The sequence below is a fragment of the Maylandia zebra genome, linkage group LG13, assembly GCF_041146795.1.
Source record: "Maylandia zebra isolate NMK-2024a linkage group LG13, Mzebra_GT3a, whole genome shotgun sequence".
NCBI classification, from domain to species: domain Eukaryota; kingdom Metazoa; phylum Chordata; class Actinopteri; order Cichliformes; family Cichlidae; genus Maylandia; species Maylandia zebra.
In genome coordinates, this window is record NC_135179.1 from 31,310,601 (window position 1) to 31,332,854 (window position 22,254).

General features: G+C 40.1%; 1 protein-coding gene across 3 annotated transcripts in view; it reads left to right on the forward strand.

Moving 5' to 3' along the window:
- Nucleotides 1-22,254, forward strand: part of slc24a3 (solute carrier family 24 member 3) — a 131,205-nt gene that overhangs the window by 43,470 nt on the left and 65,481 nt on the right. For all 3 annotated transcript variants that reach the window (XM_004554621.3, XM_076891934.1, XM_076891935.1), the window contains one exon: nucleotides 3,617-3,736. In XM_004554621.3, the coding sequence (XP_004554678.1) occupies nucleotides 3,617-3,736 (120 nt within the window). The remainder of the gene's footprint in view (nucleotides 1-3,616; nucleotides 3,737-22,254) is intronic.

A 22,254-nucleotide genomic window follows, 5' to 3' on the forward strand; every position in this document is an offset into this window, starting at 1 on the left:
GGACAGACGCAACAACATTGTCATCCCCTATGTAGCCGGCGTATCAGAGAAACTCAGGAGAGTTTTCTCCAAGCATGACATCCCAGTGTATTTCAGACCCACCAACACGCTCAGACAGAAACTGGTTCACCCGAAAGACAAAACACCAAAACACAAACTTAACAATGTGGTGTATGCTGTACAGTGCAGCGAGGAATGCTCAGACCTCTACATTGGAGAGACCAAACAGCCACTTCACAAGCGCATGGCACAACACAGAAAAGCCACCTCCACAGGACAAGACTCAGCAGTCCATCTGCATCTTAAGGATAAAGGACACTCTTTCGAGGATGCCAATGTTCACATTTTGGACAGAGAGGACAGATGGTTTGAAAGAGGAGTGAAAGAAGCCATCTATGTCCACTGTGAGCGACCATCTTTGAACAGAGGCGGGGGTTTACGACACCAACTCTCTGCCATCTATAATCCAGTTTTGAGATCCCTTCCCAGACGCCTTAACGCCCACTCACATCCTGGGCCATCTGACCTCAGGAATTCGCATGATAAGGTGGGGCCAGGTTTCACAATGAACACACCCGAAACTCTGGCTGATTGGGACCCACGCCCAGTTTCCCACCTTGGCTCAGGCGATTAGAGGATCATCAGGGGGTCCTTTTGTCCCTCTGTGGGGGGTCACTCCCACTGTGTTTAAATCTGGGACTCTCCACCATTTGACCTTAGAACTGAAGAAGCTTCTCGGATGAGAGGTGAAACGTCTTCAAGCAACTTAAAGAAGTCCAGACGCTTTTCTTTGCAAGCTCCTTTGACTACGATGACCTGGATGACTGAGAACCTTCACAGACATACCATGAAAATAGCGTTATCATAAATCACAATAGTGTTGCCATTTTTGTTATTTGTGTGTTACAATTTTCATGAAAAAACTAAAAGAAAACACGTTTTAATCTTTTGAGCTGGGGTGCTGTGGACACCCGAGTTTGTGAAAGCAATAACTCAAGAACAAGGCAAGATTGAATTTTCAAATCAATACCATGGTTGCATCTCCTGAAAATCTCTGTTAAGTTTAAATCTTAGTGACCTTGAGTTCAAGGTCAGAGGTCAACTTTCTGAAAACCAGAGGATTTTCACATTTATAACATAGGTATGTCTACTAGGAGGCTGAAGGGTAGCACTATATTTATATATTTATAAAGAATTACAAACAACAATTAGTTGATGCTTTAAGCAGGTTTATTTAATTAATATCCAATTTATTTCCAATTAATTTCAAATTCATCTTTAACATTTGTTGTAGGTCTGATTGAAGGACTGATGTGATGCTAAGTTTTCCACTGCTCCGCTTTGAATATTGAGAGATTAGTTAATGAACTTTAAGCCAATTGTGCCCAAGTTTAAGACCATATTCATTGGTTGTTTTTGTTATTTTTGGGGGGGCTTTTTTCACAAGAATTGCTAGCTTCCCTAGAGTTTTGGCCACCCCAACAATCAGACGATTGCTAAGAAAGCACAAGGTTTTGTCCCCCTGTGATATTCATGTCAGTGCAGGGGGAACTCTTAGAGAGGCAAGGGACGAAAAAGGGATGCTTCAGAACCTCTGAGGGTGTTATGCGCTGATTTGCATCCAAGGCCAACATCTGTTTGGTGAGCCTGATAAATAATGGTTGGCATTTTCAGGTCCTCGCCTAACCTTCATTAGTTTTACGAGATCATTGAGACGCTTAAGTTTTATAAATCGAGTTTCCTTGGATTGATAATCTGTCTCGTATTGAAATTGTTCTTTGGTCTTAAATGTTGTTGTAGTTGTCTTCGATGAAATAGTCATCAGTGTACAAGCCAGAATCCTGAGGATGATCTGGTAGCTGACCCTGAGTTTCAATTATGAATTTCAAAACATCATAATCATCTTCCCCAGGATAGAGAGGCACCCCTGTAGAAAGCTCCACAGCTACCAGCCCCAGAGACCACATGTCAATTGCTTCATCATATGGAGTGCCAAGCATAACCTCAGGTGCACAATAACGTCCCCACACGGTCACCAGGAATCACTGCAGAGCGGGACATGCGAGTTTGACTTTGACTGGAGACTCATGGCGATTCACAACCAGAACCCAGGTGGAACAGAGCATTTTCGTTCATCCTGTAAACTTCGTAGCAGTAGCAGTAATGCAAGTTACTTCCCTCAAGTGAAAGCTTTAAATGTGTTTTTGTATATGAATATTTCATACTTTAAGGCTGCCTGTTTATCTAAGGGAGATGAACAATACATTATAATTGTACATAATAATATCACAGATAGATTAAATAAATAGATTTTAGATAGATGTGATGCGAAATATGCATTTTTTTTTTTTTTGGTAATATGCTGGAAAAGCTTGAAAATGGACCTTGAAAGTGCTTAAAAAGCTTGAATTTGACCTTGAAAAAGGTATATGAACCCTGGAGATTGTCTTATCTCTACTTCTCTGGTGGATTCATGGTGATTTATGTTTACATAATATTTACCTCCAAGGTAGATATTATATGAAACATTAAAACACAAAATACCTTCATGTTATTGATCTGTTACCAGTGAACCTAGTAAGTTAAAATGTTTCATTTTAGTGCCTCTTGCTTTTCCAGCCTTTTGTTTCCCTGTCCCAACTTTTTTTCAAATGTTTCTGCACTCAAATTCGAAATGAGTTAATATTTTTCATGAAATATGAACGTCTCAGCTTACACGTTTGATATGTTTTCTATGTAAAATTTGGGTTCAAGAGATTAGAAAAATCATTGCGTTCTGTTGTTATGTCAGTTTTACATAATTTCACAAAATCTACGTATTGCTTTTGATTTTGTAGGAATTCAGGTGACGCTGGCTTTGCTGAATAGAGAACTACATTTTTGGTTAGCTAAACATATTCTTAAGGGCCCAGATCCACCAAAGAACTGCCATTTTACTTCAGCTGTAAAGCCTGCTATTCCATATCATTGCCTTTCTCTGCTTCATCCTTTCCTGCAACACGGCTGCAAAACATTTGGTTTTTTTGCATTTTGATAAATATAGTTGAACACAGTGCTATTTATAGAAACCCAGTGTGCTGTGCACCTAAGTTGTTTCTGTTGCATGGTGGGAGGGGAGATGGGTCAGAGGTGGAGTGCTTGAGGTTACTGTAACCCAGATGACAGAGCTGGAATGATTGGCCTTGCGGCACTCAGTGTGCCGCCACGCTTAATGCTCCCGCAGGAACATGGTTACACAAGATGCATGTCTCATCTGCCTTTTGTTCTGTGGGGAGAGGGAAGTTATTCAGAAATGTCAATTGACTGTGGAACTAAGAGCTTGTGCATTACAGCCATTATTCTGTTTGTGTATGGGCTGGTTATTTTTTAATATATATATTTTTTAAAAGCAGACAAAATATAGAGAAAGTATGTCTGAAAATGTTTTGTTATATAAAACCACTTTTGCAGAATGCATAATCATGCATTCACTTATTTCACTTAACTTTGTCCCTTGGGTTGGAAGTGCCACTAATGATTGGCCTGATAGGTTTGTAGTGAGTCTGTTTTTCATGAAACCTTCCTTAACATTCCAATATCTGTTTGTCTCATTTCGGTCTTTTTTTCTTTCACTTAGGATATCATGTTTCCAGCTCCATGGTTGTGGAGGAGGCAAGATGGGAAAGTCGTCACCTTCTACAGGAAGACAACCACTCCAAGCTGTACTCTGAGCCTGAGAAGAACTGCACCGAACCAGGTGAGAGTAATTTAAATGTGTCTCATATGCAAGTGTCAGTGTGGGAGGTTTCTGAAAAGCTTTTATTAGAGCAAGCGGATGTTAAGTGGTGCGTACTTCTATAGTACCCAAGCCTAGTGTGCATCAACTGTGATGGGCTAGAGACTAAGGAACTCAGGTTTTGGGCATTACTGCCTTTTTGTGTTCAGGGACAGTTGAGAGTGAGGCAAGAAATGTGGAAGAGTGAGTAGGCGAATGTCATGCAACATTGTCCTAGAGATCCACTCCTCTGGCAATATATGCTATGCCCTATCCACTTGGCTGCAGGTTCACCCCATCAGATTCTTTCTTGGTTCTGCTGACCAGGGGTTAAAGGTAGTTATGCTACAACATTTTAGGACATTTACACACAGTTGATAAGTTTGTAAAATCTTTCCTGTCATTTGTGTTTTTTTTCATCCAATAATTGGCCCGACAGTAGGGTCTCACCTGTCATTTAGCTGGTCATCCAGCTGATTAGGCATATCTTACTTGTGAATGTCGTAACTAGAAAAATCATGTCTGGATGGAAATGTTAGCTAACATGGTCCATCATACTAACTTAGATGCCTAACAGACCTCATTTTATGTAACACAGCAAGCAGATAGCCAGAAATCTGCCATTTATATCAGCTGCGCAACATGTATCTGGCATTAGTAGCTTTATCACATCAAGTTCAGCTTCGTTGTCATTATATTGATTTGTTGTACAACATATACATACAGTACATACAGTACTGCAGCACAATGTCACAGTCGCTACAGGAAAAGCAGCAGTTGATACGACCAAAATTATTGTAACTTGTTGCCTTTGAAACTATTATTGTGAAAACGGGAACCAGATCAGAGGAAATTAGAGCAATGGCATCTTCATTTTGGTTAGTCATGAAGACCATAAAACAGCAGTAAGATGGGGTCAGACAGTTCGTGATAATATGACAACATATACTACATATATAGACATTCACATTGAACAGTCATTGTCATTAACTGCATACACTGAGAGAATAGGCAAAACATTTTAGATTTTAAACAGTTAAACAAGTTAACTAGAATGCAACCTGTTGGAAAACAGTTGTGTCATGTCCCTTATTGCAAAAAAACATGTTGCAGATGAGTTGTGTTCATCATCCCAGATTGACTCACATTGATATCAACATCTTGGCTGCCTGTTTGCGTTTACACTACAGATGGGATTTATTTGCTGTCAGTCTCTCTCAGGCAGTCTGTGTGAGGGTGATTGAGCATTTCTTTGGAGACAGGTTACCTCCCACCAGATGACCCAGGCGGTCACCTTACGATCAAAAGTTGAGGTTGTTGCACTCTCGACCTCTTGGTCATGTGGTCACCTCAACTACTTGCAGTTGGTCATTAAATGCAATAAATACATGCAATGCAACTAAGGATTTATTTTCAGTTTGCAATGTGGTTGCTATCCTGTTTTTGCAATGACTGAGCAGAGCTCAACTCAGCTGACACATAGAGTGCAGTTTTTGTTTTTTTTAGAGCACTGGTTTATGAAATTGCTGCACATATCTTTTTTCTGAGCTGAACCTAATGGGGTTCCATCATAATGAAAATAACTGCTAGTTTTAGGACTGTTATTTTCAATTATATCTCAATTGTTGTTATTGGCTCTCTTTGTCTTCCACTATGCTTTGCCCTTTTAATACCTGAGAAAAAAACCCACACCGCCTACATCCTTCCTTTTACCTTTCGACACACACAAGCACGCAAAGAACACAAACCTCTTCCAGGTAGAAATCCTCTCTGCTCTCCTTCAGAGCGAATGCTGCCAGCATCCGTATATATTTGTGTGTGAGTCTCTTCCTCAGTGTGCACCAAACTCTCTCATGCCTTATGTTTATTTTCTCTGTGGGCTTGTCAGTGTGTGTGTGTGTGTGTGTGTGTGTGTGTGTGTGTGTGTGTGTGCGTGTGTGGGTGGGTGGGTGGAGAGATGGAGCAGGACATCCAAACATTTGTGTGTTTTCCCTGTGGCGTGGAGTGTGTGAGTGTTTTTCATGTGGAATCCTGTGGCTTTACAAGGCTAACGTCCTGCCAAGCATTCTCTTGATCTCATTGTAAACACACAGCCCTCGTCTAATGCACACATGTAAATGCACTCCGTCCTGCATTTTGGATATGCAAAGACCCTCCTCGGTCGTATTGGATTCATACGGACCTTCTATATATAGGCACTACATATTTTCTAGCCTGTTTCTGTTTAATTACACTTTGTCTCCTAAAACTCTAATTACCTTAATAGGGATTATTCCTGCTTTTTTGCGCTAATAGGGGCATTCACAATGCACTCCTTATGCTTCACTTCCCCACTTCTGTCTCTCTGTCGCGCCTTTATCATCTGTGTAGTTCTCTGTCGTCCCCCCGGAGCGCTCGCTGTCTCCTGCTTCTTCTTTGTTTTTCTTTTCTCTCTGTGCTTTTTCCCTCCTCCTTCACAGATGCAATCATCAGTTCAATTGCGAGGGGTTGAGTGAAGTCGTCACGCGCTGCAGAAACGCGGCACAGAGACACACACTCGCTGAGACTACACGTGCACGTGCATCTCTGTGCATGCAGCTGATGTGGCAACACGTGCATGCACATATCCATCTAGAGGAACGTTTTCTCTCATGTGGAGCAACTGCACATTATTCTTCTCAAACCCAGTGGCACATCTTTGCAAGGAGCTTAATTAGATTTGTTAAACTTTATACAAGATTAGATTCAAAACGAAACAGCATCTTGAATTTAAGAAGATTAGCTCTTGTTGTTTAATATTGCCAGAAGCAGTGGATTCATTAAGTTGAGATGAGCTATTTTGTCAGTGAGCACTGGCGATGCACTGTATGTGAGTATGTGCTGTAATGAGTTCCGCTGGGATAAAAATCGGAATTCTTGTTGCTCACTGCAGTTCACAATTTTGGGGGAAATACCATTCTATTTTTACTTTTGTTCACTTGTAAAGCTATAGATGAGTGCCATTGTTGCTTTAGATAAGCAACAATGGCACTTGAACACGTGACAGTAAAATTCCCAGTAAAATGTTTACTGCTTTTGCTTCTGAATGCAGCTGGAGTCTCTGTGTCTCCTTCAGGTGACCGTCTATTTAACTTCTCTGCTCGATCTAGCTAAAAGTGACGCTGTCTGTGGGAGATGTAAATGTAGCCAACGTAACGATGAGGATAGAATTATTAGCCAGCCTGTGAACATTTTTAAGTATTTCCAAAGTGCTGGTAAAAAGAACAACAGACTTTTTTACACAGCTTTTCCAAACATCCTATTTTCATTTTACTTTGCACATAGAAACAAACAAAACCAAGAACTGCCAGGCTTCAAATTCAAATATTAGCCACACTGATGCTAATATTGAACAAGTCTGACACGTCTCCTGAGCAATTCCAGTCCATTCTGCTTTAGCTAGTCTTTTAACATCTTCCTGGTTAAATAGTCTTCTGACCGCAAAATCTGTGGAGTGAACTGAAGACCAAAGCTCATTTGGTCTTCAGTTCACTCCACAGATTTTTGAGTCAGGGCTTCAATAACCTTCACTTTCATCTGGACGTAGTTTTTCACCAAGATCAACATATGTTTTATTACTCGTACCACCGTGTTTCACTGTGGAGACAGTTTTCTTTGGGTTGTTTGCCTCTCCCGGCTTTCTCGCGCACTTCATGCGTAATCTTACTCCAGGTTGTCCTTACCATACTTCAGTCTGGTTTAAAGGTGTCTCTTCTGCAGAAGTGGAACTTTTCTTGCTTTGCTAGACACATCTCTCACTAGTTCTTTTCAGAGTATTTGAAATTTTTCGTATTCTGTACTGTCTTTGAATTTCTTGATGGTACTTCTCACTCCAGTTCTTGACACTTGAAACACTGTGATAGCTTTGTATATCCATCTCCTGCTTTGTGAACATCAACGATTCTTTATCTCAAGCATCTGATTTCCTTTGTTTTTGGCAGGATAGCTCAAATCCTTGTTGAACATTTTATACTGACAGTAAAGTTGAAGAACCCTTAGTTGTAAATTGATTTCATAACAATTCATTACAGTTTCTTATAATCCCTTTCTACGTAAAAAAAAAAAAAAAGCACTTGGAATTTTTAATAAGCAAAAGCCAGTCTATCAACATTCTCCTCTTCAGGCACAATGTGTGACAGGTTACCAGCTCCCCTACTTTTAGATTGGGAGGTGGACTAAACCTAAAGATGTATATTTTGCTAGGTGGCTCAGAGTTGGAAAGATATGTTTCTTCTACCATTTGAGAGGATCTGTCTGAATTTCTACATTAACGAACTGTAAGTAGCTTGAAAGTTAATTTCCCATTGCCTCTCTTTGTGTCAGTTGAGGTTACCGTGCTCTCCTTTGTTGAAGCTTAGTTCTTAGTTGTTGGTTCTTGGCCTTGGGTAGATGGGCCCAGATGAGTGAGTGTTGTTTCTGTATTTCAATTTTTTTTTTTTTCCACTGGAAAGTATTTGAATCTAAACCAGAAATGACATCATTTCCAACAAGTCGCTAGCTGACTAAGCAGCATACATTGCAGTAATTTAAAGTAAAGGTTTCAAAAACTGTCAATGTGCCGTTATGGGTGCATGTCTGATGCAGGGGCGTTAACACCTTTCTTATATCACCACTCTGAAGACCGATGAGCGTTGTCTACAGGTTTACTGACATTCAAAAGGGTAAAACTAAAATCAAGACAAAAAATACAGTCATGACATGCATATGTGCAGCATAATATGCATTTATATACCACCCTGCTACTACATAGCATATGTCTAATTGTCTAATTAATGTCTAATTGATGAGATGAGATAGCCCTTATTTGTCAGTTGCAGGTCTTTTGCCCACAACCGAGATGTGTTATGCGAAGTTGTACTATCGATGCTATCCCAGACGACCTCCAAAATCGCGGGTAACTAGTAGGGGTGCAACAATACTCGTATCGATATTGAACCGTTCGATACAGTGCTTTCGGTTCGGTACGCATATGTATAGAACAATACAAAAATGTTAATTTATTTTATCAACTTTTCTTCTGACGATGCTGTCTGTGTTGAGAGCTCAGTGGATCTGCGTTTGACTACTCCGCCTAGGCTTCACTGCAGATCCACTGAGCGCAGCACAAGCCAGCAAGACAGAAGCTAAGCTCGTTGCAACATGGCAAATTGAACCTCCCCCACCCTCATTCAGATCTGGCCTTTGGAACTATTTTGGTCTTCATGTGACGTATGACCCTGAAGGTAAGCGCGTCATGGACAAAAGTAAAACAGTATGTTGGATGTGCCACGCAATGCTCAATTACATGGGTGGGAACTAGTGCGTTAGCACAGTAAGCTCGTTAACGTGTTGGCCATCCAGCCCCATGCACGGGGCGATCCGCAGTAGCTCGTTAACGGAAATTTGCCGTGTTGTGGCGTTAACGTCATTTCAGATTAACGCTGACAGCACTAGTGGGAACACAACGAATATGACTGCACATGTACTTCGACATCATCCTAGTGCAAAGACAAGTGGAAGCAGACAAAAACAACAAGCATGCATGCTACAAACTTTACCCGAGTCATTTAGACAGCCGTTAGCACAGGATTCTCCTTATGGGGACCTGATATGTTTAATATGCTGCTGAGAATATAGCCCAGAAGAAGCGTATAGTATAGCTTTTATTTTGGAAAGAGACATTTCTCTGTAATAAACTCTCTTTTCCAAAGATGAGGGATTTCTCGATCAGATAGATTTTTTTTTTTTATTACTTTGTTGTTTCAGCAACATTAAATTTAAAAACTGTACTTTTGAGTTAAAATATATATTTATAATTTTAATAAATGACAAATTAAAAAAGCATGAACATTTTTTGTATCGAAAAAATATCAAACCATGACACCAAAGTATCGAACTGAACCAAACCGTGAATTTTGTGTATTGTTTTGTTCTTGGCTCCCTCCAAGACCTCCATCTTAATCCATATAGGGACAGAACCTCTGCGACTGCTCCCTCCTGCTCCAGCAAGCTCTTGATCGTTTTTTTGCCTTGATCCCCAGCATGTGTCTGATGAGGTGGCAAAAACAAGTCTAAAATCTGGACTTAAGCCAGCTCTCTTCTTTTCCTCCAGCTTTAGCAAAAGATGATGACATTTTTCTTACATGGAGGAAGTCCTGGTGATGCTCTCGTCATCTGTGCCATGTTTTGTCACAATCAGAAAAACATGGTCAAGTGACATTTGTTACTCAGATGTATGGAAACAAAACAGGAGTTAGACAGAGTTGCTCAGTAAACTGTAACCCGTACAAAGGAAATGTGTCATCTATAACCAGTATAGTAAATGGCCTGCATTTGTATAGCGCTTCACTCAGTCCCTAAGGACCCCAAAGCGCTTTACACTACATTCAGTCATTCATACAGTCATTGAATTCAGTCATTCATACATTGTAGCCACAGCTCCCCTGGGGCGCACTGACAGAGGCGAGGCTGCCGGACACTGGTGCCACCGGGCCCTCTGACCACCTCCAGTAGGCAAACATGGGGTTAGTATCTTGGCCAAGGATATTTAGCATGCAGCCAGGAGGCAGCCTGGGATCGAACCACCGACCTTCTGATTAGTGGCTGACCTGCTCTGCCACCTGAGCTACAGCCACCCTCTAATATGTAGCAGTTGTGCATGTATTTGTTGTTGTGCATTTAAATTTGACATCTGATTTAACAAACAGCAGTGTTAATATGTGAGAAAATATGTGTTTCTCTGTCTGGCTGTGTATTAAATATAAAGTATATTTAAATTAAAATAATAATTTTTCTTTGTTTTAAATCCGTTTTTATTTAATACAGATGTTTAGGTGTGATTGCATGCTTTTCCATGCAGTAAGACTAGAGAAACAAGTGAGAGACTCATAAAGTCATTTATAAAACCATTGCCTCTAGTTACTGCAGCTAAAGGTGGTTCTACCATCCGTTGAGTCATGGGGTGTATTTAGTTTTTAGCACACTCCTTTTGCATTTTTGGCTTAGATAAATAATGACACGCTGTATGTTATGTGTTGCTGTACATCTGTGGTTGTTATCTGTGATTAAATGTTTTTAAACCCAGTAAAGACCAGATCATTTTTATTGTGTCCTAGCACATAAACCTTAGAAATGTTAGTGTGTGGGGTTGAATGGTTTCTCTCTGTGCTCCCAGCAGTACACTGAGACACGAAAAAACTCCCATCTAAGCTGACAGCAGAAATGTTTCTATGCATTCCTACGGCAGCAAGCCTCTCTCCCGAGCTCCGTTTGTGCTGTAATTGCTCAGATCAATGGCACTTACGCCCTCCTCCTCCTCTCATCCCACTTCACACAAACATCCATACTCATACTAACAGAGTAGCAAGTGTACACAGTCAGGCTCTGGCAGACACTGGGGGAAGCATGCAAAATGACACAAACGCTCGCACAAACACACATATATATGAAGCAAACAATGGTGCAGATAATGATTTTCTTGTCGTCTCTTTGTGTGTGACATGGTTTCAGTTTTGTAATTTTCCATCAAATTAAAGAAAAACTAAAAGTCCTTGGGAGAAGCACACACACACACACACACACACAGATATGATTACAGAGTGGAGTGCATTGCATTAGAGATAATCATGTTTACAGTTGTAAACTTTCTCCTCTTTGCTCATGCACCGCAAACAATAACCTCTACCTCATTAGACTGTGTGTATTTGTGTGTTGTTTATTTGCCTGTGTGAATCAGTGTGCACAACATGGTAGCATTAACCTCTGTCTGTCATTTTCCTCTGTGACTCATATCTATTCTCATCTAATTCAATCTGACTCCATGATAAGCTGTGTGTGTGTGTGTGTGGAGTGTGGTCTATCCATCGTCTTATCTGCCTTATCAGTTTCACTTTAGCCTGTTTTTCTCTCTATCAACTCTTAATTTACCATAGAAATCACTTGTTATAGTCTTAATCACACTTCAGTTAAACATTTAAAGGGTTGTGCTCTTTTGCTCTCTTTCCCTCTTCTCTGTGTTGATTAATCAGAGTAAGATTGCCATTGATGTTAACTCAGGTGTAGGGCTTGATTTGGACTGTGGCACATTGATTCACATCTTGGACTTGTATGCTTGTCATTAAACCTATTTAATTCTGGGTTCTCTACTTCCACAGATCCTCTTCATAGCTGCTATCATTTTCTTCTTACTAATTCTCTACGCTTTCACTAACTTTGCTCAATCCATCCTCATCGTTCTCTTTCATTTTCTTCAGGTCCTGAAAGTGCTCCTTCCATCTTCTCAATAAACTTGAGTCACTCGTTAGCACATTTCCATCTCTGTCCTTTATTGCTCTGACCTGCTGCACATCCTTTCCAGCTTGATCTTTCTGCATAGCCAATCGGTAAAAGTCCTTTCATCCTTGGTAACTGTCCAGGCTCACATACAACTTTTTCTTCTTTGGGTTTTCCACCTTTCTCTTTGTCTTGTCTCTAGCTTCCCAGTACGATTTTCTAGTTAGACCAAGGTTATTATCAGGTCTGCTGAAAAACTGATACTGTACCTGCAGAATGTGCAGCATTTTACTTTCTCACCTGAGAAAAAGTCACTTTCTGATTTTGACTTTCCATGACTCTTTCCTTTGGGTCACCATTTGTCAAAAGGCTTTTAGGCTATAAGAAGATCTCTCATGGACTGTAATAAGCATATTTATGCTATTGGAAGTATATTCTCCCCTTGGCATGGCACCACCAACAAGCAAAATCCACACATCTGTAGAGTTACAGTATGTGAGTTATGAACTAGTGTTGTGCTGGCCTGAGAGAGTCTGGACCTTTATTGTGTCAGTGCTGTGTGTTCTTCGACTGATTTGCCTCATCTCCCGAGTCTCAAATGCTTTTGCAGATCCGTTTAAAAACACATTGTTGCCCCTCCCATGTCTCAGTAAACCATGATAAATAGCATGTGTACTGCAGGTTTTCCTAACATGAAGCTAATTATCTACTTAATGGGACTATTTTCTCTTTTTCCATTACTGCACGCTGAGGCAAAATGAACCTTCAAGTGTGAGAGCTTATTTGGAGGCAGTTCTGTCAGAATGGAGGGAGCTAAAAACAGCTTTTCTGAAAGCATTCAGAACCATGGAGTTCAGAAGCTATGAGAGGAACAGGAAACATGGGAATACTGGGGTTGGCACTGTTAGATCTCTCACACCTGTTTCACATGCTACCAGCCTTTGAAATTGCCATCATTAGTTGATATCAATTCCGTTGATATTGCCAGTTAGGTGGCCTCTTCCACCAGTAATAATAGCATTATTGTGTTTAGTTAGTGTTTCCTCATAGACTATAAATCAAAGATACTGTCCAGGTATAAAAATAATGCCATTTATTTGTTAGAGCAGTAGACAGGAAGGTGTTGGAAAAGTCACACTCACAAAATGATCCAGTGCTGACTTGAACCCAGGATGCTGCAGTAAAGACTTTGATTTGATTTGGTCACATGCTCAGCTAAGATATAGAACTCCACGGATGTTAATTCTAAAGTCTTGTCCACATATAAAGTTATTTACTTCTCATGCATCACTTGAAGCTCACAATTGATCACTGGTAGATTTTCCAAGTTCTAGTCTACTTCACTATATGGCTTTTAACTGCATTGTCATTTATTGCCACATCACTGCTAGTTTCTTCCTGATTTCCTTACCTTAAATAAAAAAAAAATCCATTTCCATGTACACCTCATTAGAATTTGATACATAATCACCAGTTATAATAATTTGGTTTGCCAGAATGATTTTGCAATAATCTCCTGAGAGATCTAGAGAATACAGACTGGAGCTGATGGCATTTATATATGGTTTTACAGATGTGTTCTTTAGGAAAACATCTATCGACTTCTTCAAAAAGTATACAGTCATGGTAAAAAGAACATCCACCCCCTCTCAGTTTTATATATCATGATATAATAAAAAATATGGTCCTTATTAAAGGTCACACCATTTTAGTGGTTTAAACTGAGGTAAATAATAATGACTGATCATCTTCAAATATTATGTATTACATATGTCAAGGTTCACCAACAGAAAGCTTCTTTCCTCAAAAGAACATGGCAGCACAACCTAGGTTTGCAAAGTTGCATTTGAACAAACAGCAAGTCTTTTTGAACAGTTGTCCTTTGGACAGATGACACCGAAGTGGAGATATTTGTTGTGTTTTGCTGTGTTTGGGTTTCAGTGAACATAATGCTGTGTATTATAATCAAACACCACATTAAAACTGGTTAGCACAGCAGTGGAAATGTGATCATTTAAGTTTGCTTTTTTTATAGTCATAGCACCTGAGCTCGTTGGAGTCACTGAGTGGACCATGAACTCCTCTTTATACCAAAGTATTCTGGAGTCCAGTATGTTGCCCAACAGGACATGATCCCAAGCACTCCAGCAAATCTCCAACAGAATTGATGCAAAAGAAAAGCATCCAGGGGTTGCAACAGCCCTGTTGGACTGAATTGCTGTGGTAGCAACGTAAGAGAGTTGTGTATAAATGAATGCCCGCAAAGCACAATGAACTGAAGCAACATTAAGAAACAGGGCCAAACTTCTTCCACAGTGATGTGAGAGACTAACAAACCCATACAGAAACGAATAACTTTATATTACTGTTGTACAAAGATTGTTTCACAAGCATCAACGGATGAGTTTTCTACATACTGCTATTCATTTTAGCTTAACTTTTTGTTTAACTGTAACTGTGGCTCATCCAGGTTAGTTTTTGCTGTGGTGTGGTCTGCTGTGCTTTTATAGTACAAAAGAAGGAACAGGTTGTGAAAGGCAGGTTGTTCATATGTCCTTTCATATGCAGAGCCTGGGGTTTGAGTGTAAGGGTGTAGGCACATGCTAGCGTCATGGAGACGCAGAGGCTTGTGTGGTGCGCTGATGAGGAGACGATTACGTCAAATTTGTAATGTAATCAATTACCTTTGTTTGTTTGGCCCCCAACACTCAACAAAAATTGAATGGCAATGAGGGGATGGCTCTTATAATCACACAGAAACACTCAGCAGTACAAAACACAAAGTCCATCTGTCACAAGAAAGCTCGCTAAGCATTTCAAAGTGTGCAGGCCTGCTGGGAGGAGTGTCCATATGTGTGCTTATGTGCATGCTTGTTTGTGTTGGTTGGAGGATGTTGGAGGAGGAGAGTGGGTGGGATGATCTGTGTCACTTTGTATTACATCATATCCTGCAAAGGAATCGCACTGGCACAAAATAATCCAGACAGGAAAGGAGGGATCCATGATTATGGAGAAAAAATGGACTAATTTGATGTTATGTAATGGGAGCACTTTCCTAACATGACTGCTATCCTGACATTTCTGATTCATAAACCTTACCTTCAACATTGGCAATACTGTTTTTTGTCAACACAAACCTAATATCACTAACTGAACAATGGCACCCAACACTATGATGACAGACAGCAGGCTTTAACAAGGGAATGTAACTTTTTCTGAAATTCCACTAAACACAGTTTGTCAGATATTAACACACCCCATAGCTTTTGCTTAAAAATAGCATCAGCCTGTTCGTTTGTTTTCTCTGCTGCTTCACTTGAGTGACAGGCGGGTTAGGCAAGCAGCCTTAGTTTTGTCCTCCATAGCACTGATTGCTTAAAACTTCTCTGGAGTTTTTACCAAAGGTCTCCACTAGGTCTACTTACCAAAAGGACTAATTAAGCGACACTACTGACAGGCCAATCAGTGGCATGCAGTCTGGTGACGTCACATCTTCAGATCGACAAAGCTCACTCGAAACTCCAGCCAAGCAGGTACTAAAAAAGTACCAGGTACAGGTACAATAGAAAACCCTAAAAACCAAGAAAAGCTAAGTCAAGTCGAGCTAGTAGGTACTAGTTTAAAAGAAGCTGTAGTGACAGTTTAACAGGACTTGCTGGTTTAATTTATTTCATAGCAATAAGGAACAGGAATAGTAAGTGGAAATGGCAGTCACCAAACTGTATCTCTATAAACCAGATACAGACCAAACACTGAATAACCATTAGGTGACCGTCTTTTCTCTACATTTAGTCTTGGTTGAAATATAGTTCTGAACTTTGCTCAAATGTTTGATTACTAAGCTTTCATTCTCTCGTCTGGCATTTTTATCAAAATGGAGCTTTTATCGTGTATATAAGGCATAATTTCAAAATGTGTTTTATTTGAGAACTCGAAACTTAATGTTTTAGTTCTTTTATGTTTGAAAAAGAAGATTAGCAAAGCTTGGAGTTTCATCCACAATGAGGTGTGTCAAGTTCTGGAGTTCACAGCAGTTACAATAAATTCCTACAGTGACAGGACTCTGGAAAAAGTGTCAAATCATTCAAACAGACTTCCCAAGCTGCTCCAGCAGCATTACTTCATTCAGCGCTGTCACAGAATGTTCAACTGGAGATTCAATGACTGCTCGTGAGCAACAGAATGAGTTAGTGAACTGCAGTATCCTGTTACCAAAATACATTACTTCTGGTGGTTCTTGTGAGCTTTGGGAAGAATGAAAGCCCAATATGAAAGCAGGATTTATCCCTGTTTTGATTGCCTGGAACATTGTCAACATACCCAGCATGCAGTGGGTGGGTAGATGGAAGAACAAACATTTTGCCTGCTGGGATCTTAAAGCATTGATGCTCAGAGCCAGACTCTTTCCTAAAAATCTAAAAGGGGTGTGGTATCATTTTGAACAACTGTGGCAGGTTGTTGCTTCATCAGTGTCCACTCTGTCCGCTCTGTATTCAGCAGGAACTAAAGCAACATTGTACATGATGGTTTAGTATTAAGCATGGTCTGTCACTGCTCTAACGTTTCGTCTTCATAGCGGCATGCACGCACATACACAACCTCAGACACATGTGGGGATTAAGAATTAAATGTCACATTACTCAGCAAGGCCGGCTATATAAAAGTTGTTGGATTTAATCAGCGTCTGAAACATGTCTGTGAATGCATTATGATCCTGGATTATCATTTTAGCAGAACCTTTATTTGAGCTTCGCTGTCTGCTTCACCTTTTGCTAAAAGACCATACAGTAAAAGATGCTAAATGTTTCAGGTAAACATGTAGTCAGTGTGTATGCAAAGCTTTAAACATAAATGCAGATAAACTGCCGTTGGCTCTGCTTTCACTGCTTCAACATCAGTTACCATCTGCACTTTGTGTGGAAACAGAGCTAGCATTAGCAAGTAAACGTGTACTTATTATCTTAGCAGATGAATTTTCTTTGCTAAACAAACTCAGCTTCAAACATCTGCAGAAATAATATTAATATTAATATATTAATATAATAAATATATAAAAACTGCTTTTGCTCATTTTTGCTTTTTTTTCTATAAACTCCTTAATAGCATCTGAGTAATCTTTACCTGCAAAAAATAAGTACGCTATCACATTTCAGTGATGACATCCCTCTAAATCCTAATCTGCTAAAGTTGTTTTCTTATTTCTAATTCACATTGTTCAACATGTTTAATTAATTTGAGTTATACAACACCAGACTTTAGTTACATGATATCCACCTTTTTTTTCGGAAACACTATTCAGACACTCAAATTAGTTTCATATTAAAAGCCTTTGAAGCAGCTGAAAGCACATTGTCCCCCCTTTACCTGGAAGGTATTTAATGTAAGAATCTACCAGAAGTGATGTGGGTAATACATAAATAAACAAACAACACTTTCAGGGACTTTTACAAAAGTTTATCTTCACCTCAGACAAACCCATCTGAAGACTTTCTAAAGGCATGCCAAATAATAAGGCTCCAGGCCCAGATCGATTTGCAGCAGAATTCTATAACGAATTCTGGACAATTTTGTCACCAACGGTCCACAGAATGTTGCAGGAATTCAAAGAAAATGGCAGACTACCACCAAAGTATGCCAACATTAGTCTCCCGCTAAAACCAGGCAAAGCTCTGTATTTGCTACCAGTTATTCTCCAATATCCCTAATTAACGTTGACCTTAAAATAATCTGCAAAGCTCTCTCGAAGACTAGGGAAGATGACACCCTTCATAATGCATCGTGAACAAACTGGTTTTATTAAACGGGCTTTAAAAGGACTTTTGTAACTTAAACAAATTTGGTTTTAGAAACTTTTTCATAAACTCATTAAAAATATACAGTTTCCCAACAACATGTGCTCGGACAAATGACCAAACATCTTCAAGCTTCTGTCTCTAGAGGGAAACAAGGCAGGGATGCCCACTCTCCCTCTCAGTGTTTGCAATTTTTAACAAACCACTAGCAGCAGCAATTAGACAGGCTATACTGATTAAGGGTGTAAAATACAAGAATGTAGGACATAAAATCAGTATTTATGCTAATGTATTACTTTTTCTCCAGCATTTCCAAACAAATATCTCTGAGGTAATTACATTGATAAACTCTTTAAGAGTTGCAGATTATTAAAAAATCTGCAGTTATTCCGATTAGTTGCTCCATCTATAATTATTCTTCTACCCCATTGCAATCTGTAAATATTAATTATTTAGGTATCAGTGTTTCTCCTAGGCTTGCAGATTTAACAAAACTAAACCACATCCCACTTTTAAAGAAAGACAATCTGGCTCACTACTTTCCTTAGCCAACAGCAGGGTGTGGTTTGTGGCTCAGCTGCAGGGGAGGGATGGAGAAATGGGTTCAGGGTGTGACCCCCCCCCCCCCCCCCCCCCAATTACTGTCTAATATATGGGCTTGGTGCATCTAGGGGTTCGCTAGGGGTGGGTTTCTCAAACATTTCCCCAGCCTAGCTGCCCTTGGTGGAATTCGGGGAATGGGAGTGCTTATTGGGAACAGTGAGGGAGCTGGCTCCAGTGGGGCCTCCCTGACCTTGGTAAATTTGGATAGGGAGGAAAGGACCAGGGGAAAGGAAGAAAGGAATTTGTATTTTGCCTCCCCAGTCCTTCCTCCCTGGCCCTTCCCTCCTCATTCCTAATTACTGCCCTTCTCCTGCTCCATCATACCGCAACACACGCAGGGCTTTGAGATGCAGGTGCGTCACTGAGGTACAGGGAGGTCCTCCTTCTCTATGTCTTCATGGCTGCCTGTGTCTCAGTTTTACTCTGGAACTTAGACACTGTCTTTACTTAGATTCTCATGATGTGTACATATGGACTTGGGTATGGATATAATGGACGATGTCCAGAGGGGGAGCTGTTCATTCAGCCTCACCTCTGGTGCTGGTGCGGGGCTGTGGCTCCTCACCCCACAGGTGTTCACACAGGTGTACACACAGGTACCCACAGACACATGCTATCTTGGGCTGCTGCCTCAAAAATATCTTGTGTTATTAGTGCTCTGTGATGTTCAGTAACATTGTCATTGTTTTTTATGTATATGTTGGTTGTTGCTGTGGTTACTTTGCTTCTTTTCTTTTGTTGGCGTTCAAGCAGATTCTCAGTGGGGGTTTTTTCTCTCTCTATCCCTTTTATTCTCCTCTATTTTTTCTCCCTCTCCCTCCATTGATTTTTTCCCCCCAAATTCACTGTGTCTTTTTTTTTCCTTTTCCACCCCCTGATCTTGTCCATTGTGGTTGCAATAATCCAAAATAAAGAATTCCAACCACGTTCTAATAAAATATGACTATCAAGTGGATCATTATAGCAAATGCCATAATAGTCCACTTGTGAAAGTAAATCTACAGGGAGTGCAGAATTATTAGGCAAGTTGTATTTTTGAGGAATAATTTTATTATTGAACAACAACCATGTTCTCAACGAACCCAAAAAACTCATTAACATCAAAGCTGAATGTTTGTGGAAGTAGTTTTTAGTTTGTTTTTAGTTTTAGCTATTTTAGGGGGATATCTGTGTGTGCAGGTGACTATTACTGTGCATAATTATTAGGCAACTTAACAAAAAACAAATATATACCCATTTCAATTATTTATTTTTACCAGTGAAACCAATATAACATCTCCACATTCACAAATATACATTTCTGACATTCAAAAACAAAACAAAAACAAATCAGCGACCAATATAGCCACCTTTCTTTGCAAGGACACTCAAAAGCCTGCCATCCATGGATTCTGTCAGAGTTTTGATCTGTTCACCATCAACATTGCGTGCAGCAGCAACCACAGCCTCCCAGACACTGTTCAGAGAGGTGTACTGTTTTCCCTCCTTGTAAATCTCACATTTGATGATGGACCACAGGTTCTCAATGGGGTTCAGATCAGGTGAACAAGGAGGCCATGTCATTAGTTTTTCTTCTTTTATACCCTTTCTTGAAGCCACGCTGTGGAGTACTTGGACGCGTGTGATGGAGCATTGTCCTGCATGAAAATCATGTTTTTCTTGAAGGATGCAGACTTCTTCCTGTACCACTGCTTGAAGAAGGTGTCTTCCAGAAACTGGCAGTAGGACTGGGAGTTGAGCTTGACTCCATCCTCGACCCGAAAAGGCCCCACAAGCTCATCTTTGATGATACCAGCCCAAACCAGTACTCCACCTCCACCTTGCTGGCGTCTGAGTCGGACTGGAGCTCTCTGCCCTTTACCAATCCAGCCACGGGCCCATCCATCTGGCCCATCAAGACTCACTCTCATTTCATCAGTCCATAAAACCTTAGAAAAACCAGTCTTGAGATATTTCTTGGCCCAGTCTTGACGTTTCAGCTTGTGTGTCTTGTTCAGTGGTGGTCGTCTTTCAGCCTTTCTTACCTTGGCCATGTCTCTGAGTATTGCACACCTTGTGCTTTTGGGCACTCCAGTGATGTTGCAGCTCTGAAATATGGCCAAACTGGTGGCAAGTGGCATCTTGGCAGTTGCACGCTTGACTTTTCTCAGTTCATGGGCAGTTATTTTGCACCTTGGTTTTTCCACACGCTTCTTGCGACCCTGTTGACTATTTTGAATGAAACGCTTGATTGTTCGATGATCACGCTTCAGAAGCTTTGCAATTTTGAGACTGCTGCATCCCTCTGCAAGATATCTCACTATTTTTGACTTTTCTGAGCCTGTCAAGTCCTTCTTTTGACCCATTTTGTCAAAGGAAAGGACGTTGCCTAATAATTATGCACACCTGATATAGGGTGTTGATGTCATTAGACCACACCCCTTCTCATTACAGAGATGCACATCACCTAATATGCTTAATTGGTAGTAGGCTTTCAAGCCTATACAGCTTGGAGTAAGACAACATGCATGAAGAGGATGATGTGGACAAAATACTCATTTGCCTAATAATTCTGCACTCCCTGTATTTGTCTTGTTTTGGCATTCAGAAAACAATTCTGATTGCTAAACTGCCGAACAGGACGGCGGGGAAAGAAGTGATCTAGGTAATCTAGATTAACATAAACCTGTAGCAACCAGAAATATTACCTGAAGGCCAGGAAGAATGCCCAACAGATTCACCAATTTGATCATTACATCTTTTGCCATACTGATCCACTTGATTGTTCAATCTTTATTATTTATTAATTTGTTACTTTTAAGTCATTACAATCGAAACGGACAGGACCGGGGGTTAGGAAAGAGCAAAAAAAACTTTTTTTAAATGTGTGGAAATAATATATAAAGGAAAAGTAACTCTAAATATATTGAAAATATTAACTTCATACAGTAGACCAGTAGCTATTGGGCCTAAGTAATGTATGCCAAAGATTTTAGCTTGATGTTTTCTATAGCAAAAAACATATAGCTTCACAAAACATTTTGAAATAATTTACAGCATTTCTTTATTGATCATTAACATAATGACTAATTAACTGCATAAAATATTTACACAGAGCTTGGGATCATTTCAAGTGGAGGTGTATGAGGATCCACGCTCAGTATGTTACCTGCAGTAGATGCAGTAGGCCACAGCTCAGGCTGCACTGTGGACATGGTCAGCAGCAACACAGATTTAACCTGAAAAACCTCCATATAAGTTTAAATGTGTAACTCTAATATGACATTTTTTGGTTAGGTTCACACATTCTCCTTGAGAAATGTTATAACAGATGAATTATAAAGCCAAAGTCTGTGTGTATCAGAGTTGATTTGAAAGGTACTATCATCTATTTTCTGAAACTTTATTTCCTTAGCATCTAGCTATAATCCAACTTAACCATAACCGTAGCCAGGGATGTTATGTTAATATGTACCTTCAAACTTCAACTTATCTGTCTAACCTGCAGGGAAGCCTCATTGCAGAAAACCTCTATGTGTTTTTTGGTCTTCACGGCCATTGTTTCAATGTTTTTCTGCAGAGAAGCAATGGTGTTAAGTTTGGTGTTCTCAGCAAATTTTTTGCATAACTTCATCTAGTATCAAACTGAGAGGAGGTCCAATTAGCTGGAATAATGCAAGGCTGGGATGCACACCACTGTAATTATCCCAAATTATTTATAGTAGGCTGTAAAACAGAGATTCAGGAATTCCCCTTTTAACAACAGGACTGCATTACCAGTGTGACAGATGCCCTTATAGCCCCAACAGATCTGCAGCCTGCACAAACACACGTGTGTGTGTGTGTGTGTGTGTGTGT